At 38.3% G+C, this 21,015-nt stretch overlaps 1 protein-coding gene across 5 annotated transcripts in view; it reads left to right on the top strand.

Moving 5' to 3' along the window:
• The window catches only part of COL14A1 (collagen type XIV alpha 1 chain), a 216,241-nt gene that overhangs the window by 111,690 nt on the left and 83,536 nt on the right, over positions 1 to 21,015 (top strand). For all 5 annotated transcript variants that reach the window (XM_006943361.4, XM_006943363.5, XM_006943360.4 and 2 more), the window contains exons 24-32: positions 3,136 to 3,282; positions 7,170 to 7,226; positions 8,605 to 8,744; positions 12,320 to 12,443; positions 12,655 to 12,798; positions 13,897 to 14,061; positions 14,646 to 14,684; positions 14,819 to 14,957; positions 18,854 to 18,996. In XM_006943361.4, the coding sequence (XP_006943423.2) occupies positions 3,136 to 3,282; positions 7,170 to 7,226; positions 8,605 to 8,744; positions 12,320 to 12,443; positions 12,655 to 12,798; positions 13,897 to 14,061; positions 14,646 to 14,684; positions 14,819 to 14,957; positions 18,854 to 18,996 (1,098 nt within the window). The remainder of the gene's footprint in view (positions 1 to 3,135; positions 3,283 to 7,169; positions 7,227 to 8,604; positions 8,745 to 12,319; positions 12,444 to 12,654; positions 12,799 to 13,896; positions 14,062 to 14,645; positions 14,685 to 14,818; positions 14,958 to 18,853; positions 18,997 to 21,015) is intronic.

A 21,015-nucleotide genomic window follows, 5' to 3' on the forward strand; every position in this document is an offset into this window, starting at 1 on the left:
GACAGAATTTCTTCTCCTGTTCCAAAAAAATAAATTAACTCCTTGATTTTGGCACAAAGAGTTGAGGAAATCAGTCATCATTTGATCAGTTTAAATGTTTTCTTTTAAGGCTAAGCCATTAGACCTAAATCACACATGCCAAAAGCAACATGGGTACATCCCCATTCATGTAACCCCTCTTTGTTATTATTGGGAATTAAAGTAATATCATTTCCCAAAATTTTACAGTGCCTGTTCCAGTTTTCCCATGGCTTTGAGATTTTTATGTTGTTGCTTAACAGTAAAACCAATTTATATTCTATTGTTGAGGGTTGATAAAGTGCATGAACATCCATGAGAAATAGAGATGACAGAAAAGCACTTTTCTAGAATTGATTCCTGTAGAGTTCCTGGAAGCTTTTATGGAAATGGATAAATATCCATGCCATAACGGTTTAGAAAATTTTTGTTTTATAGGTGACTCACAAAAGCTTGCAAGAGGCTCCAAAGTTGTGGGTAAGGGTTAGAAAGAAACAGCTCATGTGGGGTCCTGAACCTGGGAACCACAGACTGAACTGGGACGGCAACAAAACAGAGTGCAGGGTTTATGAACATTTCCTTACTATCAAATTCCTGTCACAGCAAGATGTAATCTCACAAACACCTGGAAAAATTTTTAAGTCATTTTTAAAATTTTATTTTGAGAGAGACAGCAAAAGAAAGAGAGAGAGAGAGAACCAGCGGGGGAGAAGCAGAGATGGGGGGCTTACAGAGGATCTGAAGCGGTCTCTGTGCTGACAACAGACAGCCTGATGCAGGGCTCAAACTCATGAACTGTAGATCATGACCTGAGCCAAAGTCAGATGCTTATCCAACTGAGCCAACCAGGTGCCCCAACAATTTTTTATTTCATCATTTTGTCACATAGATAAGAAAATTTTTGAAGTAGACCTTAAGTCACTCTCAACAAATATATTACTAAAGATTATATGAAGTTCACTTTGGAAACTCCTTTATGTGATCAATCATTAAAATAAATAAATTTCACGTTCCATTTAATAAGTGGCTTTAATTTACTTATAGTTTTAAAAATCTTATTTGTATTTTTCAAAGAAGGATTTTGTCCATGGACAAGTTTTAAATGATATATAGCATGTCTGTTCTAGTAAATGTATGTTATAACACATGTATGTTTTGTTCCATTATATATTAAATTACAGATTGAAATTTAATAGGTATTATTCTTTCAAAATAGAAAAATTAACATTTTTATATTTTGTATTGTTCTGTTTTTGTTTTCTATATTTTATTTATATTTAATAAACTTCAATTAACAGTTTGAAGGAGTTCTTTTTTAACCAGCAAATAATATGTGTAATGTGTTTAATCAATGCAGTTTTTTAACACTGGATTTTTAAATTCCTAGAAATAAAGTTATATAAGGCATTAAGTAGATGGATACAACTTATGGGTAAAACTAAGATCAATCTAGATCTTTTTAAATAATTGTCCTTTTCATGGTAGCATCAATTCTTCCTCTTCACCAATTAACTATATAGTATAAAATAATAAATGCTCTATGCCAATGAAGAAAACCCATTTGAGACTCTTCAGTAATTAAAGCCACCAAGGTAGGCAGCTTTGTCCAATGGAGTGATAAAGCCCCGACTCGTAAGGGGTCCTCATCTGATCTCTGCAAGCTATCATGTTTGCTCATTTCATATGCACTCAGCCTCTCTGAAACTTTTATTTAGAAAAACCATTTAACTTACATTATTTTATGATATATTAATGGAAATTAAAGCAGTGTCCTCTGAGACTGTGATTTAGAGTTCTGAATTTAATTTCAGTTCTGCTACTTAGCCATATGGACTTGATTAAGTTACTAACTTTTCTGGCCTTCGGTTTCTTGTCTCTAGATTGGAGCAATTATAACTATTATAAGGATCAAATGAGCCGATACATGTAAAATCTTTAGGATAGTGCCTGGCACATGGTCAGTGCTCATTAAATGCTGGCTAATATTATCTTTCTGGTTATTGTATCACTAAATACAAGCACAGAACCTGGCACATAGTAAACCCTCAGAAAATGATGAGTATAATAAATCCAACTACCCTAGACTCCAGACCCAAGGGCCAGCACTAATTTCTCCAGAAAGGCGAAGCAATCTTGCTGTGAGTATGGGAATAAAGAAAGTAGCCAACAGTTAATCAGGTCTGCTAGGTTCTTTGTGCTTCTGCCATGGTGGAGACAAGAAAGAGAAGGTTCTTTGTGGAGATGGCTGTATACTGCTGTCTTCTTTGCAGAACAAAAAGAACTTTGGAACTAGGGCCTTGAGCCACTGAAGCACCATGTTTTACTTACTCAGTTGTGATTTTGAAAGAATAGAAAATGATTTTCAGAGTAGAGGCAGCTTTCTCCAAGCTTCCTAGGAGTCTTTATTGCAGTTGAAAGAAATCATGAGTGTTGGTTAAAAATTAAGGCTGAAAGGTAGGAAATCGGACATTCTGGGGACTTCCTGGCTGTCTCAGTGACACTCTAAGCTCTTGCCTGCATTTGTAGCAGTTCTGAAAATAATCTGGACCTGTGGATGAAGTTCCAGAAACCCTGGAGGAACACCTCTTCATCCACAGGCATAAGGATTGCCTAGCATCCTATAATTTCTAACTCCATACCTATATTTTTAGGCCACTGCCAAGAAGGGCATCTTTTTGCATGGTAGTAAGTTGTATGGGGCCAAAAGGATGTATCTTTTTGTCGATTTGTAACTGGTTGACTGTATTCTGGAGAATCATGTTTGTAAAAGAATATTCTAATTTCTAAAAAATATACTCACCTCCACACCAAGAGATCCAAGATATCAATTACGATGTGCACACACAATTACATGCATTAATAATTTTCCATTAAAGGGTTGATCTCTGGAGTCTTTTATTCTCATTTTTTTTAACATAGAAAATGTGATTTTCAATTACAAAAAAATCAGTGGATGTATTAACTCTTTAGGAAAAGATACAGCACCTAAACAAGTGTAATTCATTCTGAAGTTATCTGATTAGGCCATGCATAGTAAGTGTTTCAGAAGCAAGTTATCTACTGGTAGCTGTTTTTAAAAATTTCATGCATGTACATTTTGTTCTACTTTTATTTTAGATACAAAAAAGCAAGAATCCACTGTGGGCGGAGGGACAACCAGGCATTGCTTCTACGGACTTCAGCCTGATTCAGAATATAAAATCAGTGTTTACACAAAACTTCAGGAGATTGAGGGACCCAGTGTCAGCATAATGGAAAAAACACGTAAGTTAAGTGTGTCCTCTCCTGATCCCTGTCTCTGTGAACAAACAGTATTTTAGGCATCCTGTTTTGATTCAAAAACCTTATTCCATTTAGAAAAATGTTAGCTATTGCTGCCCAGGAATATCTGTAATACAAGTTTTTGGTCCTCTTCTCCGGTCCCATAATTCACCGCATGTGGCCCACTGATGTCATCTGTATGGGTTTTTTCCATCCTCCATATGCTTCACAAGGGACTATAAGGCCATATGATAGCAAAGTGCCTGAAACAATGACCTATATTGTGATCTATATCCATAGGAAACTTTTGTGGTATGTGGAGTGTGAAATGAAGTTTAAGGACCGGGTCCTGACATTCAAACAATGGCATATTACCACAGCTATGAGGTGGGAATGGAGCCAAGATGTTCCAAATGGCTGACCCTCGAGTTATTGCCTACTTAAGAGGCTCTTGCACTTTTTCCAAGTTGGCTGCAGATCTGATGTACTGAAGGGAAAGGCAAAGTATAAAATTAAAACAAAGCACTTTTTACATGTTCTAAAGACCAAGGAGAGTGTCAACTTCTTGGAATGGCTTTTAATAAAGGATTCCTGACGTAAAGGCCACAAACATGAGAATGGTTTTAATTGTAGTGAATTCTGGGAAAACGTTTGTGGGCTAACTCAGTATCTTGAACTTAGGCTCGAAGTCTCTGACGATTTAGATCTGAATAGGTGGAAGGCGATGGGTTTTCTTGGTAGCCCCTCTATCATGTATCTGACATTTGGAAAGTTCTATTGTCTATGTGGTCTGGCATAAGCAGGAAGAAATCATCAACAATGCGTGACCTTCAAATGAAAGTGTAATAAATGGAATCATCCATTTTTTTTTCAAATATAAAGACTTCATTTCATAACTCTAAAATAGAGTTTGCATGTGCACTATATATGCATTTTATATTGCGTATGTAGTTTTGAGGTGTAACCTATATATCATAAAAGTCACCCATTTTAAGTGTACAATTCAGTGATTTTTAGTACATTCCAAGAATTGTATAGTCAATACTACAATCGAGTTTTAGTACATTTCTATCCACCCAAAGAGATCTTTCATACCCACTCACAGACAATCCTCTGTGTTTAACCTCAGGCAACTTGCTTTCTTTTCTTACACATTTGTGTTTTCTGGACATTTTATGTAAATGGAAATAAGGAATATGTAGTCTTTTGCATCTGACATCTTTCACTTAGCGTGTGTTTTTGAGGTTTATTCATGTTGTAGGATGTATCAGTAGTATGTTTCTCTTTATTGCTGATTAGAGTTCTGTTTTATGAATAGAGAGGATCATATAATTTTAAAGTTATTAGGGTCCTGGTAGTGCACAAGATTTAGAGTCAAACAGGCTTGGTTGGGACTCTTTCTCACATTTACGGCCTTGGGCATTTCTACATCACTGAACTTCTCTTTGCTCGGCAGTAAAATTTAATACCTACTATCTCATGTCATATAGTGGTGAAGATCCAAGAGAACCTGTTGATGAAATTTTCTACCTGTATCTTATTGAACAAGTATTTGTTATCACCATGACTTTCTTCTTAGAAGTCACAAACTGATACTCATGGGTTAGATATCACCATCAGATATGTTTTCTCTGAGCCCTACTTCCCCACCCTCCTGTCCTCCCCCAAGTTTTAAAGTATTTGTTGAAGGTTCAAAAGATTTGACAACACAGGACAGGCATATATCCTCATGGTGCTAATCTGCTGAGACCAACTGCTGTCTCTTTTTACACAGTAGATGTGCTCTCAAGTTTGCCACTCCTTAATGTTTAGGCTAGTTCTTTGCTCATATTTATTACTTGCACGACCTCTAAAAATTTTTGAGTTTGCGATCCCTGGTCTATTTCAACTCCCCCTAACCCTAACTCCACAACTGTTAACTACCAACCCAGGGTTAATTTGGATAGCTCTGTGTGATGTCAATGTTTTCCTTATATTGGGGATGTCTATCTTCTTGTAGCTTCTACCCACTGGTTCTAGTTCAACCTTTGGAAGCAATGCAGATCAAGACTGCTCTGTCTTCTATGTGACAACCGCTCACATATTGAAGTCAAGGGCCATCTGTATGCCACATAGAGAATATAAATATGTGTTAATAGTTCATTGTGGTTCTTCCCACCCAAAAGATTCTTTGGCCAGATGTTCTGCCCAAACATATCGGTCTGTCTGCCATTGCTTCTCATTGATTTGGTTCTTAGGATTTAGAACTTAGGATATGCCTCAATTTTCCACATTAAAGAAGATGGACAATTATAAAGATGACCCATTACTTCCACAGATTTTAAGATAAATAAATCTGGCTATGGAAGCATTTTATGGTGTTTTCAAGAGAGCTTTACAATCCTAGTTTTGGTATTAAGATAGCTCAATTTGTATTTTATTTTTGAAATGTTTTAGCTTCAAAAATTGTCTCTAAAAGATAAAAATGATGTGTGTGTGTGTGTGTGTGTATATATATATATATATATATATGTATATACACATATATATATATATACACACACACACATCATTTTTATATATAAATGATACATTTATATAAAAATGATATATATATATCCATAATAATGCAACAAAGGTATAAAGCACTTTGTTGACCTCCCTCTTTCCCCATTCTTTCTTCCCAGCTTGGTCTCCTTCAAGAAATTCTACCTGATAGATTCTATCCAATCTACATCTATATAGACATATATAGATATATTGATATATATCAGATATATATCAGACTTTTTTCTGTTTCACAAATGGGATCATACCATGGTATTATATGTCTTGCTTCATTTCTCATACTAATTAATCTCAGTTTCCATATCAGTAATATACAGTTATCTCATTTTTTAATGTTGATTTTACTTAAATAATTTCATTTGATTGTCTCTTAGAATTGGAAAAGACCTTAAAATTAAAATTCATCTCTTCCAACCTTCCTGCCAGTGAAGGAATTCTGTTTACAACCATCCTGAAAAATGATCAGTCTGCCTGAACTCTTTCCCGCTGTTTGGTGCTTACTATCTCCAGAGTGAATGGCTATGCTTAGTTGAGAGATTTCCCTCAAATTAAACTAAGATAATAAAAAGACATTTCTCAGTTTTCCTTAAACTTTTAGTGTCAGATGAGAATAAGAAAAGAATATAGTAACATTTAGGATGTTTACCTAATGATGCCATAATTTTCTTGCCCTTTGCCACATGAACGGCTATGATAGGCACCGCTCTCACTGAACTTTCCTCTGTTCCTTTCGCTAACCACACTTTGCATGTTACATGAACTTCTCATCCCTCCTCATCCAGGTTAAACTGATGTGGACACACGGTAGTCTCCCAATGTCCTGCCATTTGGTCCTCAGAACTGAAAGTTTTCCAGATTCAGTCTGAGCAGAACAGAGAGCAAATTAGATTCCACTGGGGACCATATCTGGGGGATGCAGGGTGAGAAAGGAGAGAGGGCTATTGAGCGAGGATTGATGGTCAGTCCTTAGTTAGGCAGAATGGAAATGACGTTTATTATATGTGTGAAAGCAGCCAGAGACTAATCTGAAATAGGTTGGCAAGATTCTTGCCTTAAATCAGCATTAGAACCACTTTGTAGTTGACAGTTTGATTGCATTGACTCCTGCTGGGTAAACTGAATTGTGGCAAAATGGTATTTCAAGCTTTCAGTCTGAGTTTTAGGGGATGGAGGGAGCCAGTTTTCACAGGCTGAGGCTGATTTATAGTAGTCGCTAAATTCTCCAAGAAGACAATAGTCAAAATCATTGACTTTCCTGAAGAACTATGACTCCATGACCTCCCTCTCTTCGCCACAGATGTGATGGATGGCTAATTGATGTTCTCTTGCCCTCTCCTTTACAGAATCACTTCCTACTCAACCACCTACTTTTCCTCCGACCATTCCACCAGCAAAAGAAGGTAAAAGAATAACATGATAATGCTGTGATTTTAGGTTTAGGGTTTCTGTTGGGTTTGTTTGTTAAACAAACATTAAAAAGTAGAAAAGAGTACAAAGAAGAAAATTAAAAACACAATTTCATATCCCAGAGGTAATTCCTTCATGCATTTTGGTGTATTTGTGCCCTCTGATTAAGTAAAATTTTCATTTTGAGTATATTTTCAAATAGATTTTGCTCTCATTTCAAAGTTGGAATCTAATCTTGATTTAATTTTTCCTTGGAAACAGAGGACAGGGTTTTCTTTAATAAGCTTATAATTAGCATATCTTGTGATCCTTTTTAGCTTTAAATTCAAACCATAAATTTATAAAATTTTATTAATCTCAGAATTTAAGAGAACAACCACACCAGATCCTGGAGTATTACCTCACCTGGAGATGGTTTATTCTATATTATAAATAGCTTTAAGGGAATAAAGTTGCACTTAATAAAATAAAAACCCAGTATGTTTTTTTTTCCCTAAAGAAAGGAGAAAGGCACATTATCTCATAGAATATTTGTGTGCAGCTGGCCTAAGATTAAAAGATTCAGATTATTGAAGATTAAATTGTTTGTTTCATCATAAAACAGAGTTAGCCACAATGATCCATACTAATAAGGGGAAGAGAGGCATAGATAATCTGAAACAACACAGGATACCAACAAAGGACTACTAAAAAAATGCTTTCAGTAGAGTAGGTTTTTCTTGGTGTGTTTTTTGCTTGTTAGGTTGAAATCAGTAATACCCACTGATAATAGTTTCCCTGGGCTAGCATTAGGGTACATTTCTTGACATGTACCTATGGGTGGCAGGAAAGTATAGAGAGAATTGTAGAGCAAGGCTGAAATCTCGCTTATGGCCTCAGCCCAAATGCATACCACGTTGTAGATTAATCTGCTTCCATTGTGTCCCACGGTTTTCTTCTGAATTTGAATCTCTCTGAAGTTACTGACTCAATAAGCAGAGGACAGGGTGCTCAGAGTAATAGTTTGGGCTCTCTTTTAATAAGTGAGCACTATAGAGCATTTGTTGATACTTCTGTCTCTAAATTGCTTTAGTCCCTCATTTTTCTATTCTTTCATTTTCTGATTTTGGGGACTGAGATTGGTGGATTTTTTTTTTTCCTCTTCTGATTCCACCTGTTTGATAAAAGCTTCTCAGTCATGAATAGGAAGTTGATCATAGGAAAGAAATGATTGTCAGGAAGTGTAATGATTAAAAGCTTAGAATATTATTTATACCTTTTCTATGGGAATGGGCTCTAGTTACCAGAAGGAAAAGATCATCTACTTTGTTGATTTGACAACTACTATGTTTTCTCCTTATCTCTGATTCAAAATTCATTCTTGGTCTTTAGTATGTAGAGCTGCCAAGGCAGACCTGGTGTTTATGGTGGATGGATCCTGGAGTATTGGAGATGAAAATTTCAATAAGATCATTAACTTTCTGTATAGCACTGTTGGAGCCCTGAACAAGATCGGTGCAGATGGAACTCAAGTAAGGCTAATAGAACAATCTTTTTTTTAATAAATTTTTTATTAAGCTTATTTATTTATTTTGAGAGAGAGAGAGAGAGAGAAAGAGCAAGTGAGCATGAGTGGGGGAGGGGCAGAGAGAGAAGGAGAGAGAGAGAATTCCAAGCAGGCTCCGCACTGTCAGTGAAGAGCCCAACGTGGGGCTTGAACTCACAAACTGTGAGATCATGACCTGACCCAAAATCAAGAGCCAGATACTCAACCAACTGAGCCACCGAGGCACCCCCATAGAACAATCTTTAACTCATTCTATGTATTAAAAAAAAGTATCCCGAGCTATTGTTAGGGCTAGTTGATATGGGTAATATAATGATCGGATTTGACCTTGAATGAGAGAATAGACAAGTCTGAGTTTGGAAGCAGCTTACTCATGCCTGACAGAGCTTGGGAAGATGCTAATCCTTAAAAGCTATCGAATTCAGCAAACTAAGACAGGGTGGAATGGCCACATCAGTAGATGTTTATGTACACAACAAAGTAGCTCCTCTAAGGATATACCCAATATTTTCCCTGACCTCTTAAATTACATTAAAATCTTGAAAGAGAGGGTTATGGCCACAAATTACTGTAGATCAAGTAACACATAAAGCAAATCAAATTTATTCATTCAATCAAATATTTATTGAGGATTTATTCTGGTCAGGTATACTGTCACAATGGTCATGACAACATCCCCAGTTTCAGAGTGCTCATCTTCTTAAAGGCAGGAAGAGGATGAGGATGAGAGGCAGATGTAAAACAGGAAACAAACAAATTCATAAAGTAGGGATGCAAGCAGGGTGCCTGGGTGGCTCAGTTGGTTGAGCATCCGACTTCAGCTCAGGTCATGATCTCACAGTCCAAGAGTTCGAGCCCCACGTCGGGCTCTGTGCTGACAGCTCGGAGCCTGGAGCCTGCTTCGGATTCTGTGTCTCCCTCTCTCTCTGCCCCTCCACCACTGACACTCTGACTCTCTCTCCTTCAAAAATAAATAAACATGAAAAAAAATTTAAAAAGTAGGGATGCAAGCTATGAAAACAGTTATATGATTTAAGTTCACTGAAGATTCTTTTAAACTGCATGGTCAGCAAAGACCTCTTTGAAAGGTGGCCTCCAAACTGAGATGTGGATGATGTGAGGAGGAGCCAAAAAGTAGAATTTCCAGAAAGGGAAGGTAGGAAGTACAAAGGACCCAAGATGAAAATGAGTTTTGGGGCTTCAGATGCTAAAACTTGTGGCTAGAACATAGTGGGTAGGCATGTAGGGGGTAGGAAACAAGATGGAAGAAAAAGAGAAAGCCAGATCATCTTAATTCTTGTGAAACATTGAAGGAATTGATGTCATCACAAATGCAGTGGGAAGCCACTGGAAAGCTTTAAGGAGAGATCTGATGTGCTTTTTTTTGTTTGTTTTTTTAATGTTTGTTTACTTTCGAGAGATAGGGAAGAGCACGAGCAGGGGAGGGGCAGAGAGAGAGAGACACAGAATCCACAGCAGGCTCCAGGCTCTGAGCTGTCAGCACAGGGCCTGACGCAGGGCTCCAACTCACCAACCGTGAGATCATGACCTGAGCCGAAGCCAGACGCTCAACCGACTGAACCACCCAGGCGCCCCCTGGTGTGGTTTTTCAAAAAAGGTCATTTTTGGCTTTTGTGGAGGGAATAGTCACACGGGTAAGAGTAAGAGTGGAAGCGGCAAGACCATTTGGGATGCTGCTCTCATGGTCCAGCGCAGAGATGAGGGAGGCCTGGGGGTGGGTGGTAGCAAGGAGATGCATGGATAGGAACAGATTTGGAATAGATTATGAAGGAATGGCTGAGGAACGTGGGATGTAAGGGGAACCATAAGAGAGAAATAGATAAAGTGCTGAGGCATTTTGGGGAAGAAGAAACTTGTTGGGAAAAGCAGAGACAGGGCCAGTTCTCTAGAGATGGTGGCCTCCTCGGCTGTGGACCTTGATAAGCTGGTGGCAACTGAAGTCTCACACGATCAAAGAAAGCACTTTGAAGATGCTGTATTTACTCCCTCCATCATCATTCTGAAAAACAAACAAAACCCCAATAAATTAAAAATGGCTCCAGAGTTCCACTGGAATAAAAGCAAACTGTAAGAAATGAAGCCAGGGAGGTTTTTATTGCAGTGTTTAAGAACACAGATTTTGAAGTAGGATTTATCTGGCTTTGACTGTGGGTTCTGCCAGTGGCCACTTTTGGGATTTGGGGTAAGGTAAGGGGCTTTGAGTGCCTCCATCTCCTCGTGTGTAAAACAGTGGAAGAGTAGTAATTACTTTACAGGTTTGCTTCATGAGGAAAGCCTTGTAAATAATCTACCTCCAATTATCTGACATTTGTCCAATTACAGGGGTGCTTTTTTCCCATCTGTCAAATGACATAGCAAAAGGCCTACATACTATAGAGAGAGTTTTGTGAGCCCAAGGGAGATTTTAAAAGAGTAACTGCTTCCACAGGGCGCCTGGTTGGCTCAGTCAGTTAAGCATCTGACTTTGGCTCAGGTAATGCTCTCACAGCTCTGGAGTTCAAACCCCATGTCAGGATCTGTGCTGACAGCTCAGAGCCTGGAGCCTGCATCAGATTCTGTATCTCCCTCTCTCTCTGCCCCTCCCCTGCTGACAGTCTGTCTCCCCCTGAAAAATAAATAAACATTAAAAAATTTAAAAATAAAATAAATTGCTTCCATGGAATATTACTCGGTGATCAAAAAAGAATGAAATCTTGCCATTTGCAACAACATGGATTGAACTAGATTAGAGTGTATTATACTAAGTGAAATAAGTCAGTCAGAGAAAGACAAATATAAGATTTCATGCATGTGTGGAATTTAAGAAACAAAACATATGAACATAGGGGAAGGAAAAATAAGATAAAGACAGAGAGGGAAACAAACCATAAAAGACTCTTAAATACAGAGAACAAACTGAGGGTTGATGGAGGGGAGGTGGGTGGGGGGATGAGCTAATGGGTGATTGGCATTAAGAAGGGCACTTCTTGGGATGAGCACTGGGTGTTACATGTAAGTGATGAATCACTAAATTCTATTCCTGAAATCATTATTACACTATATGTTAACTAACTTGGATTTAAATTAAAAAAAAAATAATAAAATAAAACAAAATAGACTGTTTCCTGGGGCGTCTGGGTGGTTCAGTTGTAAAGTGTCTGATTATTGATTTCAGCTCAGGTCATGATCTCACAATTCGTGGGCTTGAACCCTGTGTAGGGCTCAGCGCTGACAGCGTGGAGCCTGCTTGGGATTCTTTCTCTCCTTCTCTATGCCCTTCCCCCACTCTTTCTCTCTTTCTCTCTCTCAAAATAAATAAACTTAAAAAAACTGCTTCTTGAAAAATACTTAGAGAACAAACATGCTCTTTAATGTGTTGTCAGATTTGGTATGTAACCTGTGTAAAATTTTAAGCCAAGGAAATTGTGTTTGGGTTAAAAAGGAAATTAAAATTATAGGTGAATCATGCCATTGTGTGTGCTCTTTGGCCCAGGGAAAGTTCTTTATATATGTGAAAACAAATACATCTTCTCTCTCCAGGTTGCAATCGTTCAGTTCACTGATGACCCCAGAACAGAATTTAAACTAAACGCCTACCAAACCAAAGAGACCCTTCTTGATGCAATTAAACATATTTCATACAAAGGAGGAAATACCAAAACAGGTAAGAACAACAACAACAACAAAAACTCAGCAAAGACCCAAAGTAATTAATTACTAGTAATTACTGATATGACAATTTTGGAGGCATAGTAATATAGATTTTTTTGAAAAAGATTTTTCACTCATCTAAGAATTTCCTTCCCACCCTTCCCTCTCCAGTAAAACAAAAGTGGGAAGGAATAAAATTGAACTGTTGTCTTCCTTTGTTTCAGGAAAAGCAATCAAGCATGTCCGAGATAGTCTGTTTACTGCAGAGTCAGGTACCAGGAGAGGCATCCCAAAGGTCATCGTGGTCATAACTGATGGCAGGTCACAAGATGATGTGAACAAAATCTCTGGGGAGATGCAATCAAATGGTAAGTTTTACACAGATAAATAGTAGTGGCCACCAGTCATGTTGCCATTGTTTTGTGAGTACAAATTTATAGGCTACATTGGAATGACTTTAATGTTTCTAAATCTTTCTTAATATTTAATCTAAACCTTTCTTAATATTAACTGGACAATGTACTTTCTAAAAACTTTCCAGGTTATAAATCTATTATTTTGCTGTGTTTTCCCTAATAATTTATTTACATACAGGACACCCTATATAAGAAATTATAGCAATTAAGTGCAATACTGTGAAAAGGCCCATTATAAAGGGCCAGGGAGGGACCCTGATCACAGGAACTCCTCAAGCCTCCTCATCTGTAAAATGGAAATTCTCCTTGGATTATCATGAAGATTACATTATTTTTTTGAATTTCTTTTTTAATGTTTATTTTTGAGAGAGAGAGAGAAAGAGAGACAGAGACAGAGACAGAGCATGAGCCGGGGAGGGGCAGAGAGAGAGGGAGACACAGAACCCGAAGCAGGCTCCAGGCTCTGAGCTGTCAGCACAGAGCCCAATGTGGGGCTCAAACTAACAAACCATGAGATCATGACTTGAGCTGAAGTAGGACGCTTAACCGACTGAGCCACCCAGGTGCCCTGAAGATTACATTATTTAAGACATGCCTGGCAAATAGTAGGTTAATATTTATTTGCATTGAAGCATGACCCATTTCAGGCTGCTAAACCTATTAATAGCTGGGCTTTTACATGGAAAAAAGAAAACTAAGATAAAGTTTCTCTGTTTCAACTCCATTTCATCCCATAAATCTTAAAATAATTATTATATATATGTAGAATAAAGATGTTCCTCCAATGGCAACGATATCGTCTCAAGCACTAATTGGGGCATTGACCACCCTGGGTTTCTTTAAGATGGAAAACTGCCTCAGGGATGATGGAGTCATTATCATGTAGTGAAATATGTGCATGCAGAATTCTGGTGGACTGTGGAAAATGACTTTTCCACCCCCCACCTGGCCTCCTTCATAAACACATTTTAAATATTGGAACGTGTCTTATATTGCATTATTTGTATCTTGTACAGTTTGAAGTAATCGAAATCCCTTCCCCTTCCCCAGGCTACAGCATCTTTGCTGTTGGTGTGGCCGATGCGGATTACTCAGAGCTGGTTAGCATTGGCAGCAAGCCCAGCTCACGGCATGTCTTCTTCGTGGATGACTTTGACGCCTTTAAGAAAATTGAAGATGAGTTGATTACTTTTGTCTGTGAAACCGCATCAGCAAGTTAGTTCTTTGGAATTTGTACTTCACTCATGTTGCTTAATGGTTGAAATATTTAATACCGGTTAAATCATGAGTCCTGTCTTGATCCAAGGAAAGGGTATTGACTCGCAAGCTGTTTATTATGCGGACACGAAGTTTTGTGGTTTTGAGCATTGGGAAGTAAACCTCCCCTCTCCCTGTTTTCGGGTTTTAGGTAAAGACTTTTCCTAATGAGGGGAGAGTCTGTGCCTAAAAACAGCCCTGCTTAAAAGCTGCAGCAAATGGTTTCAAATGTATTAAGACTGCTCATCAGGGTAGCACATTAGAAGAGAGACTTCTCCCAACACGTGCTCTCAAGAGACCACCATAGAGTTTAATAGACGCGTGAGAGGAGAAGGAAGCCTTGTCCTTTTGGTTGTAATGGGCCAAGCGAGAGCATTTCAGTCTTTAGGAATCCACAGAAAACCATAGCCACATCTGGTTTGGATTCCCTTCACAGTTGACTTCCGCAAAGATTATGTTAGCTTCCTGTTCTCAGGATGGGGAAAGAATATGTTTGGAAAATATCTAAATTAGTGTTTTATATTGTTTGTTTCGTTTCCTAGCCTGCCCACTGGTGTTCAAGGATGGCATTGATCTTGCAGGTATGCATTATCACAATTTTTCCAAAAGCAAACACATTAGCTCTCATTTGGGGTCCAGAATTTTTTCATAGACTAATTTTGAAATTTAAAATCCTTAAATGCCTGTGTTTTTCTTTCTTTCTCTCTCTTTTTAGGATTTAAGATGATGGAAATGTTTGGTTTGGTTGAAAAGGATTTCTCATCTGTGGAAGGGGTTTCTATGGAGCCTGGTACCTTCAATGTGTATCCCTGTTACCGAATTCATAAAGATGCCTTGGTTTCCCAGCCAACCAAGTACGTTTCCATTGCAAGATGTTAAAGCCAATCATTTGTTACTATAGCTCAATGTGAAAATTGTGTCAACTTGAAATACGCTATAATAGTTCCCAGTAGGATTTTCCATGATGATAAAAACAGGTGATGTTCAGATTGCTTTGTTTAGAAACCTCAGACTCATGCATAATGCTGGTTGAATTTTAATATCTGTTAGTCTGAGGAAGTGTATATAGATAGTTTACACTTACCTAGTGCTGCTGTATACCAGGCATCGTTCTAAGTGATTATGTATATTAACTCACTCAAAGCTCCAAACATTTCTATGGATTAGATTCAGTTATTGTCTCAATTCTGCAAATAATAAAACTGAAGCACAAAGAAGCTAAATGACTTGAATGAGATCACATGGTTTGTTTACAGAAAATACTTGGCAATCAGGCCCCAGGGCCCACACCCTGAACCATTTCATGCCAGTGCCGTGAATTCAGCTGATTTTTAATCTTTGAGAGATCACAACAGCAACTCCATATAGTTGAAAAGCAGTGTCGGGATTATGTAAAAATCACATTATCTACTCGCTTTACAGTTTGTGATGCACCTACGGATTCTTGCCCATTTATAGCAATTCTGCAAACTCTGGGGGTACTTGAGATTGCAGGTTGGGAATTCCTGGTTCAAGGAATCATCTCTCAAGATGTTGGATATTTTACATTCCAAATCAACATTTGTTTTTGTCTCCAAATGCCTTCGGTATTGTAATGTGAAACATTTTCAAAGTCCAGATTTTGATGTAGTGCACACGTGTGCATGAAAAAATGGGAGAGAACGTATTAGAGTATTAAACTCATCTATCCAATTTATCCACAAGTTGCTTTTCCATCTTCTTCAAAATATTATTTATTAAATTCTAGCCTATTACAGTAGTATCCAAATTATTGTGTTGTGCTTCATTTGGGGGAATAATATTCGAAATGAGATCTCTATTAGTAATTTAAACTATTTACTGTTAAAAGTATAGCTTCATTTTCTAGAAAATTGTTATAAATGCCTTTGACCTATATAGAATATATGTGGTTTTTGTTTTTTGTTTTCTTTTTTTTATGTAGTCTAGGAATGAATATTACATTTTTTTTACATTTATTTATTTTTGAGAGACAGAAACAGAGCACAAGTGGTGGAGGGGCAGAGAGAGAGGGAGACCCAGAATCTGAAGCAGGCTCCAGGCTCTGAGCCGTCAGCCCAGAGCCCGATGCGGGGCTTGAACTCACGAACCGTGAGATCATGACCTGAGCCACCCAGGAGCCCCTAGGAATGAATATTAAAATGGATAGTTGAAAAGTTCTTCCTGGAAGCCTAGCCAAAAATGAGAATTGTCAAAGGGAAAATCCTCTGCTCCACTGAAATGGCTCATCCAGTGGGCAATGCCATCCAGTTGCTAAATCCATTCAATGGCTCCCAGCCCTCATCTCACTCCACCTGTCACCAGCATTTGACAATTTCTCACTTCCTCCTCCAGGTTTCACTCTCCTCATTGGACTTCTGGGACACACCCTCTTGAGCTTCTGTCTACATTACTGGCTGTTCCATTTCAGTGCTGCCTCTTCTTGCCTCCACTTCTTCATGTTGGAGGGATTAGGCCTGGATCCTTGTTTTCCCTGTCTATACCCTGATGATCTTTTGAATAGTATTCAGCATTGTTTATATGCCAATGACTCCTAAATTTGTATTTCCAGTCTAGACCTATTTCCCCAATTTAGACCTGTGTGTGTAATGGTGTACTAGACATCTTGCTTGGATATCTAAATGGGCATTTCAAACTTTGCATGTTCAAGACCACATCCCTGACCCTCACTCCAGAACCAGCTTCACTTATTACCTTTTTCATCTTAATGACAACTACATCTAATTAGTTTCTCATGCAAAATATTTGACACTTGCTCTCATGCTCTATATCCATTCTGCTGAGGAATCCTATTGTCTGTGCCTTCTCATCACCTCCATTGCCTTCACCCCATATGAGGCACTGTCATCTCTTCCCTAGATCACTGCAGCAGGCTTTTAATGCTTCCTGCTCCTACCTTTGCTTTCCCAGAGTCTATTCCCCAAGAAGCAGTCAGAATGATTTTTTTTTAAATGTAAATCATGCCATTCCAAAATCTGAAATTGATTCTCCATTCCCCCTGAATTAAAAGTCAAAGCTCTTGAATGGCCCATCTGGCTCAACCTTATCTGGGTACCTATCACCTCTTTGACTTCCTTCTTACCTGTCTCCTTCAGTCCATTCTCCAGACACATAAGGCACACTCCGTTTTGGTGTCTTTGTACTAGGTGGATGTCTTTGTCTTTGAGGTTTTCTTCAGATATAACCTTTTCAATGAACCTTTGCTCAAATGTAACCTTCTCAATGAGGCTTTGAAGTGAAACCGGCAGTGAGGACTTCAATTAACATTGCAAAATAGTCCATTCCAGCATTCCCAATCCCTATTAAATGGCTCTATTGTTCTTGTTTTGTTTTTTGTATGGCATGTTTGCCTTCTAATACACTGTTTAATCCACGCTGCTGGAATTTAATGTTTCTACAAAAAGAGGAACATTGTTGGTTTTATTCATTGACATAGCTTGAGTGCCTATTACAATGTCTGGCACATAGTAGGCACACAATAAATGTGAGATGAATGAATGAACTAATATATAAACAAAATGAATGAAATGAAACATTTTTATTTATTCAAATCAAACTTTCATCTTCAAATTCATGCTAAATTCCCATATTCTCAAATTTATCCACTGTTATGGGACTCCTACATGTAGAAAGGGCTATATTTGTTGCTTCAAGGAAAAACTTTAAAATATATAAGAGATCCACTTAATTGTTAGAGATAAGCTGGCGTTGCAGGTGTGGTTTCCTGGAGGCAGATCCAGAGGTGGAGACAAGTATGCAAGGAAGTTGACATGGGTATACTCTCCTGCAAGGGAACAGAAAGAGGTGAGATGAGACAAAAGAGAGAAATGAAGCTATGAAGCAATATCAGTGAGACTCTCAGTTGCTCCACATACAGAAGTTCTGAAAATGGAGCTACCTCGATTGGAATGAGAGGCTCTGGTCTTCATATACCCTCAAACACCAGCTATTGAAACAGCTGCCAAAAAAAAGTTGGCATGACTTTGGGGGAGGCTTTTCTTCTGCTGAGGCAATTTTAGAAGCAAGTTGGTATTTGAGAGTTGTCTACACACATCACTCCCAGAAGCAGGAGTTACATATTCTCAATTCTTGAAGGTAGATCTGGAATGGTACATCCCAGCACAAAGCATGCACAAGAATGCAACTAACTACAACTTACAGTAGAAAGTGCAAATGTCTGTATAAAACGACTGTAGTTGAGATGAGCACTAGGTGTTATATGTAAGTGATGAATCACCGAATTCTACTCCTGAAACCATTATTACATGATATGATAACTAACTTGGACTTAAATAAAATGAAAAATAAATAAAAAGTCTGTACATAAACATTATTTATAATACCAAAACTTTTGAAATGACTTAAATGTTTGATAAGAAGTGACCAGTTAGATAAATTACAGAACAGCCAGACAAGAAAAGATTGTACAGACGTTAAACATCATACTTTAAAAAAAAAAAATTGAAGGAAATACGAACGGTGTAGTAATTGCTGCTAAGAAGAAAGAAGGGGTAGCATTATATAGATTGGAGAAATACTTACAGACATTCTTTAAAAACTGGAGGGAAATGTACCGCATCAAAACAGTGGTCATCTCCATGGGATTAATGGTGATCTGTTATTTTTTTTTTCTGTTTTTCCTAAATGTTTTAAGTGTATTTGCTTTTATAATCAGATAAATAACTTTTTTTAAAGGAATGCAATAAATTTTTTTTTTTTTCCCATTTTTCAGGTATTTGCATCCAGAAGGATTGCCCTCTGACTACACAATGAGTTTTCTATTCCGGATTCTTCCTGACACTCCAGAAGAGCCATTTGCTCTTTGGGAGATTTTAAATAAAAATTCTGACCCATTGGTTGGAGTCATTTTGGATAGTAAGTGTATCTATTTACATATTTGCACCCACATGTGTGAGTACTGTGTATAACATACCATGCTGTCTTGCCTGTTTTGTGTACGATTGGCCTTGAAGAGCATGGGTTTGAACTGCCTGAGTCCACTTCCACAAGGATATTTTTTGGTAAATGTAGCGCAATATTGTAAGTGCATTTTCTCTTCCTTATAATTTTCTTCATAACATTTTATTTTCTCTAGCTTCCTTTATTGTAGGAATACAATATATAATACCTAGAACATACAGAATATGTGTTGATGGACTGTTTGTGTTAGAAGTAAGGCTTCTGGCCCACAGTAGGCCATGTGTAGTGAAGTTCAGGGGAGTCAAAAGTTACATGTAGATTTTCTGCTACTTGGGGTGTTGGTGGCCCTAACCCTCACATTATTCAAGGGTCAATTATATATTGTAGAGTAACTCATTTATCTTAAACCATGAGTAAATACTGACAACAAATTATGTGCCAGTTGATTCATTCACTGATCCACCCATTCTTTCAACAAACATTCATTGAATTTCTGCTATGTGCCAGTGCTAGGCTCTGGGATTCGGTAGTGGGCAAGGTAGAGAGAGAGAGACAATTACTGAGATAGTAAAGATTTTAGGAAGAGCAAAGTTGATGGTGGGGGAATGGGGAAGGCCAGTGGGAGGGGAGAAACCAGAATCATTTTTTGTACATGGATATGATAAGTGGAAGATTCTTTTGGGGTTTCTTGACCCAGTTCCAGTGTGTGTGTGGGAGGGGTGTCGGGAGGGTGGAGAGTTTTGCACACAACATCAAACAGTTCTCAGATACCAGCAGGATGTCTGAGAATTCAGCTCAATTCTAATACTGTCAACCCAGACATAGCATCAGATTCCATAGGTTAACGGTTCAGTCCCATAAGACTGTATCCTGCCACCCCTCTTTCAGACTCCAGTTGCAAGCCAGGCTGTCACCTGTGTTTCTGGTTGGCTACAAATCAGAAGTTTTCCCACAACACGCCCCCCGCCCCCTGCCCAAAGAAAATCAGTCAATCAATCCCACGAGCTTGTCCTTGGATTTGATTAATTTGCTAGAGTGGCTCATGGAACTCAGAGAAACATTTTGCCTGCTAGATTACTGCTTTATTATGAAACGATATAGCTCAGAGACAGCCAGGTGAAACAGATGCATATGCCCAGGTATGTGGGAAGAGGCACAGAGGGTCTCTGCCCTCTCCAGGCATGCCACTTTCCCTGGTCTCCATGTAGTCAGCAACCTAAAAGCTCTCTGAACCCTGTTGTTTGGGTTTTTATGAGGTTTCATTAAACAGGCGTGATTTATTAAATCATTGGCCATTGGCAATTGAACTCAATTTCTAGCAACTCTCCACTCCCAAGAGGTGGGGGAAGAAGTGGGATTGAAGGTTCCAACTGTAATCACAGGATTGGTTCTCTTGGCAATCAGCCCTCCATCCTTAGGTTGCCTAAGGGCTTTCCAAAAGTTACCTCATTAATGTAACAAAAGACATCTTTGTAGCTCTTATCACAGAAAATTCCAAGTGCTTTAGGAGCTGTGAGCCAGGCACCATGGACCAAGACCAAATACATACGAGAAATACTTATTTGTTCATCGGAATGACCAAATATATATCACAGTGCCTATTTCATATCCCAGAAAAAATGCCAGATTTGCAGCAACATATTTGGGGAAGAATTCTGGGATGGGGATATAAATTTGCAAGTTGTATATGTGTGGCATATAAGCCATGATACTGTGTGAGATCATCTAGAGAGTGAGTGGGAAGAGAAGAGGTCTGAAGACAGGGGCATCCCATTGTTTGGAGGTTAGAAAGTTGAGGGGAGCCAGTGAAAGAAGCTTCTCAATCACATGCTCTTGGATGTCACCCATGATGATCATTTAAGAGGATCATCAGGTTTTCGGTTAATGTCACTAAGTTTTCTAAAGACGTTTTTAGTTTAGGATTCCAATCAAGCTAGGAACCAAAATTTGGTGGCTATTGTTAGGTGCTAACTC

This window comes from Felis catus, chromosome F2 (assembly GCF_018350175.1).
Source record: "Felis catus isolate Fca126 chromosome F2, F.catus_Fca126_mat1.0, whole genome shotgun sequence".
In the NCBI taxonomy this organism is placed as follows: domain Eukaryota; kingdom Metazoa; phylum Chordata; class Mammalia; order Carnivora; family Felidae; genus Felis; species Felis catus.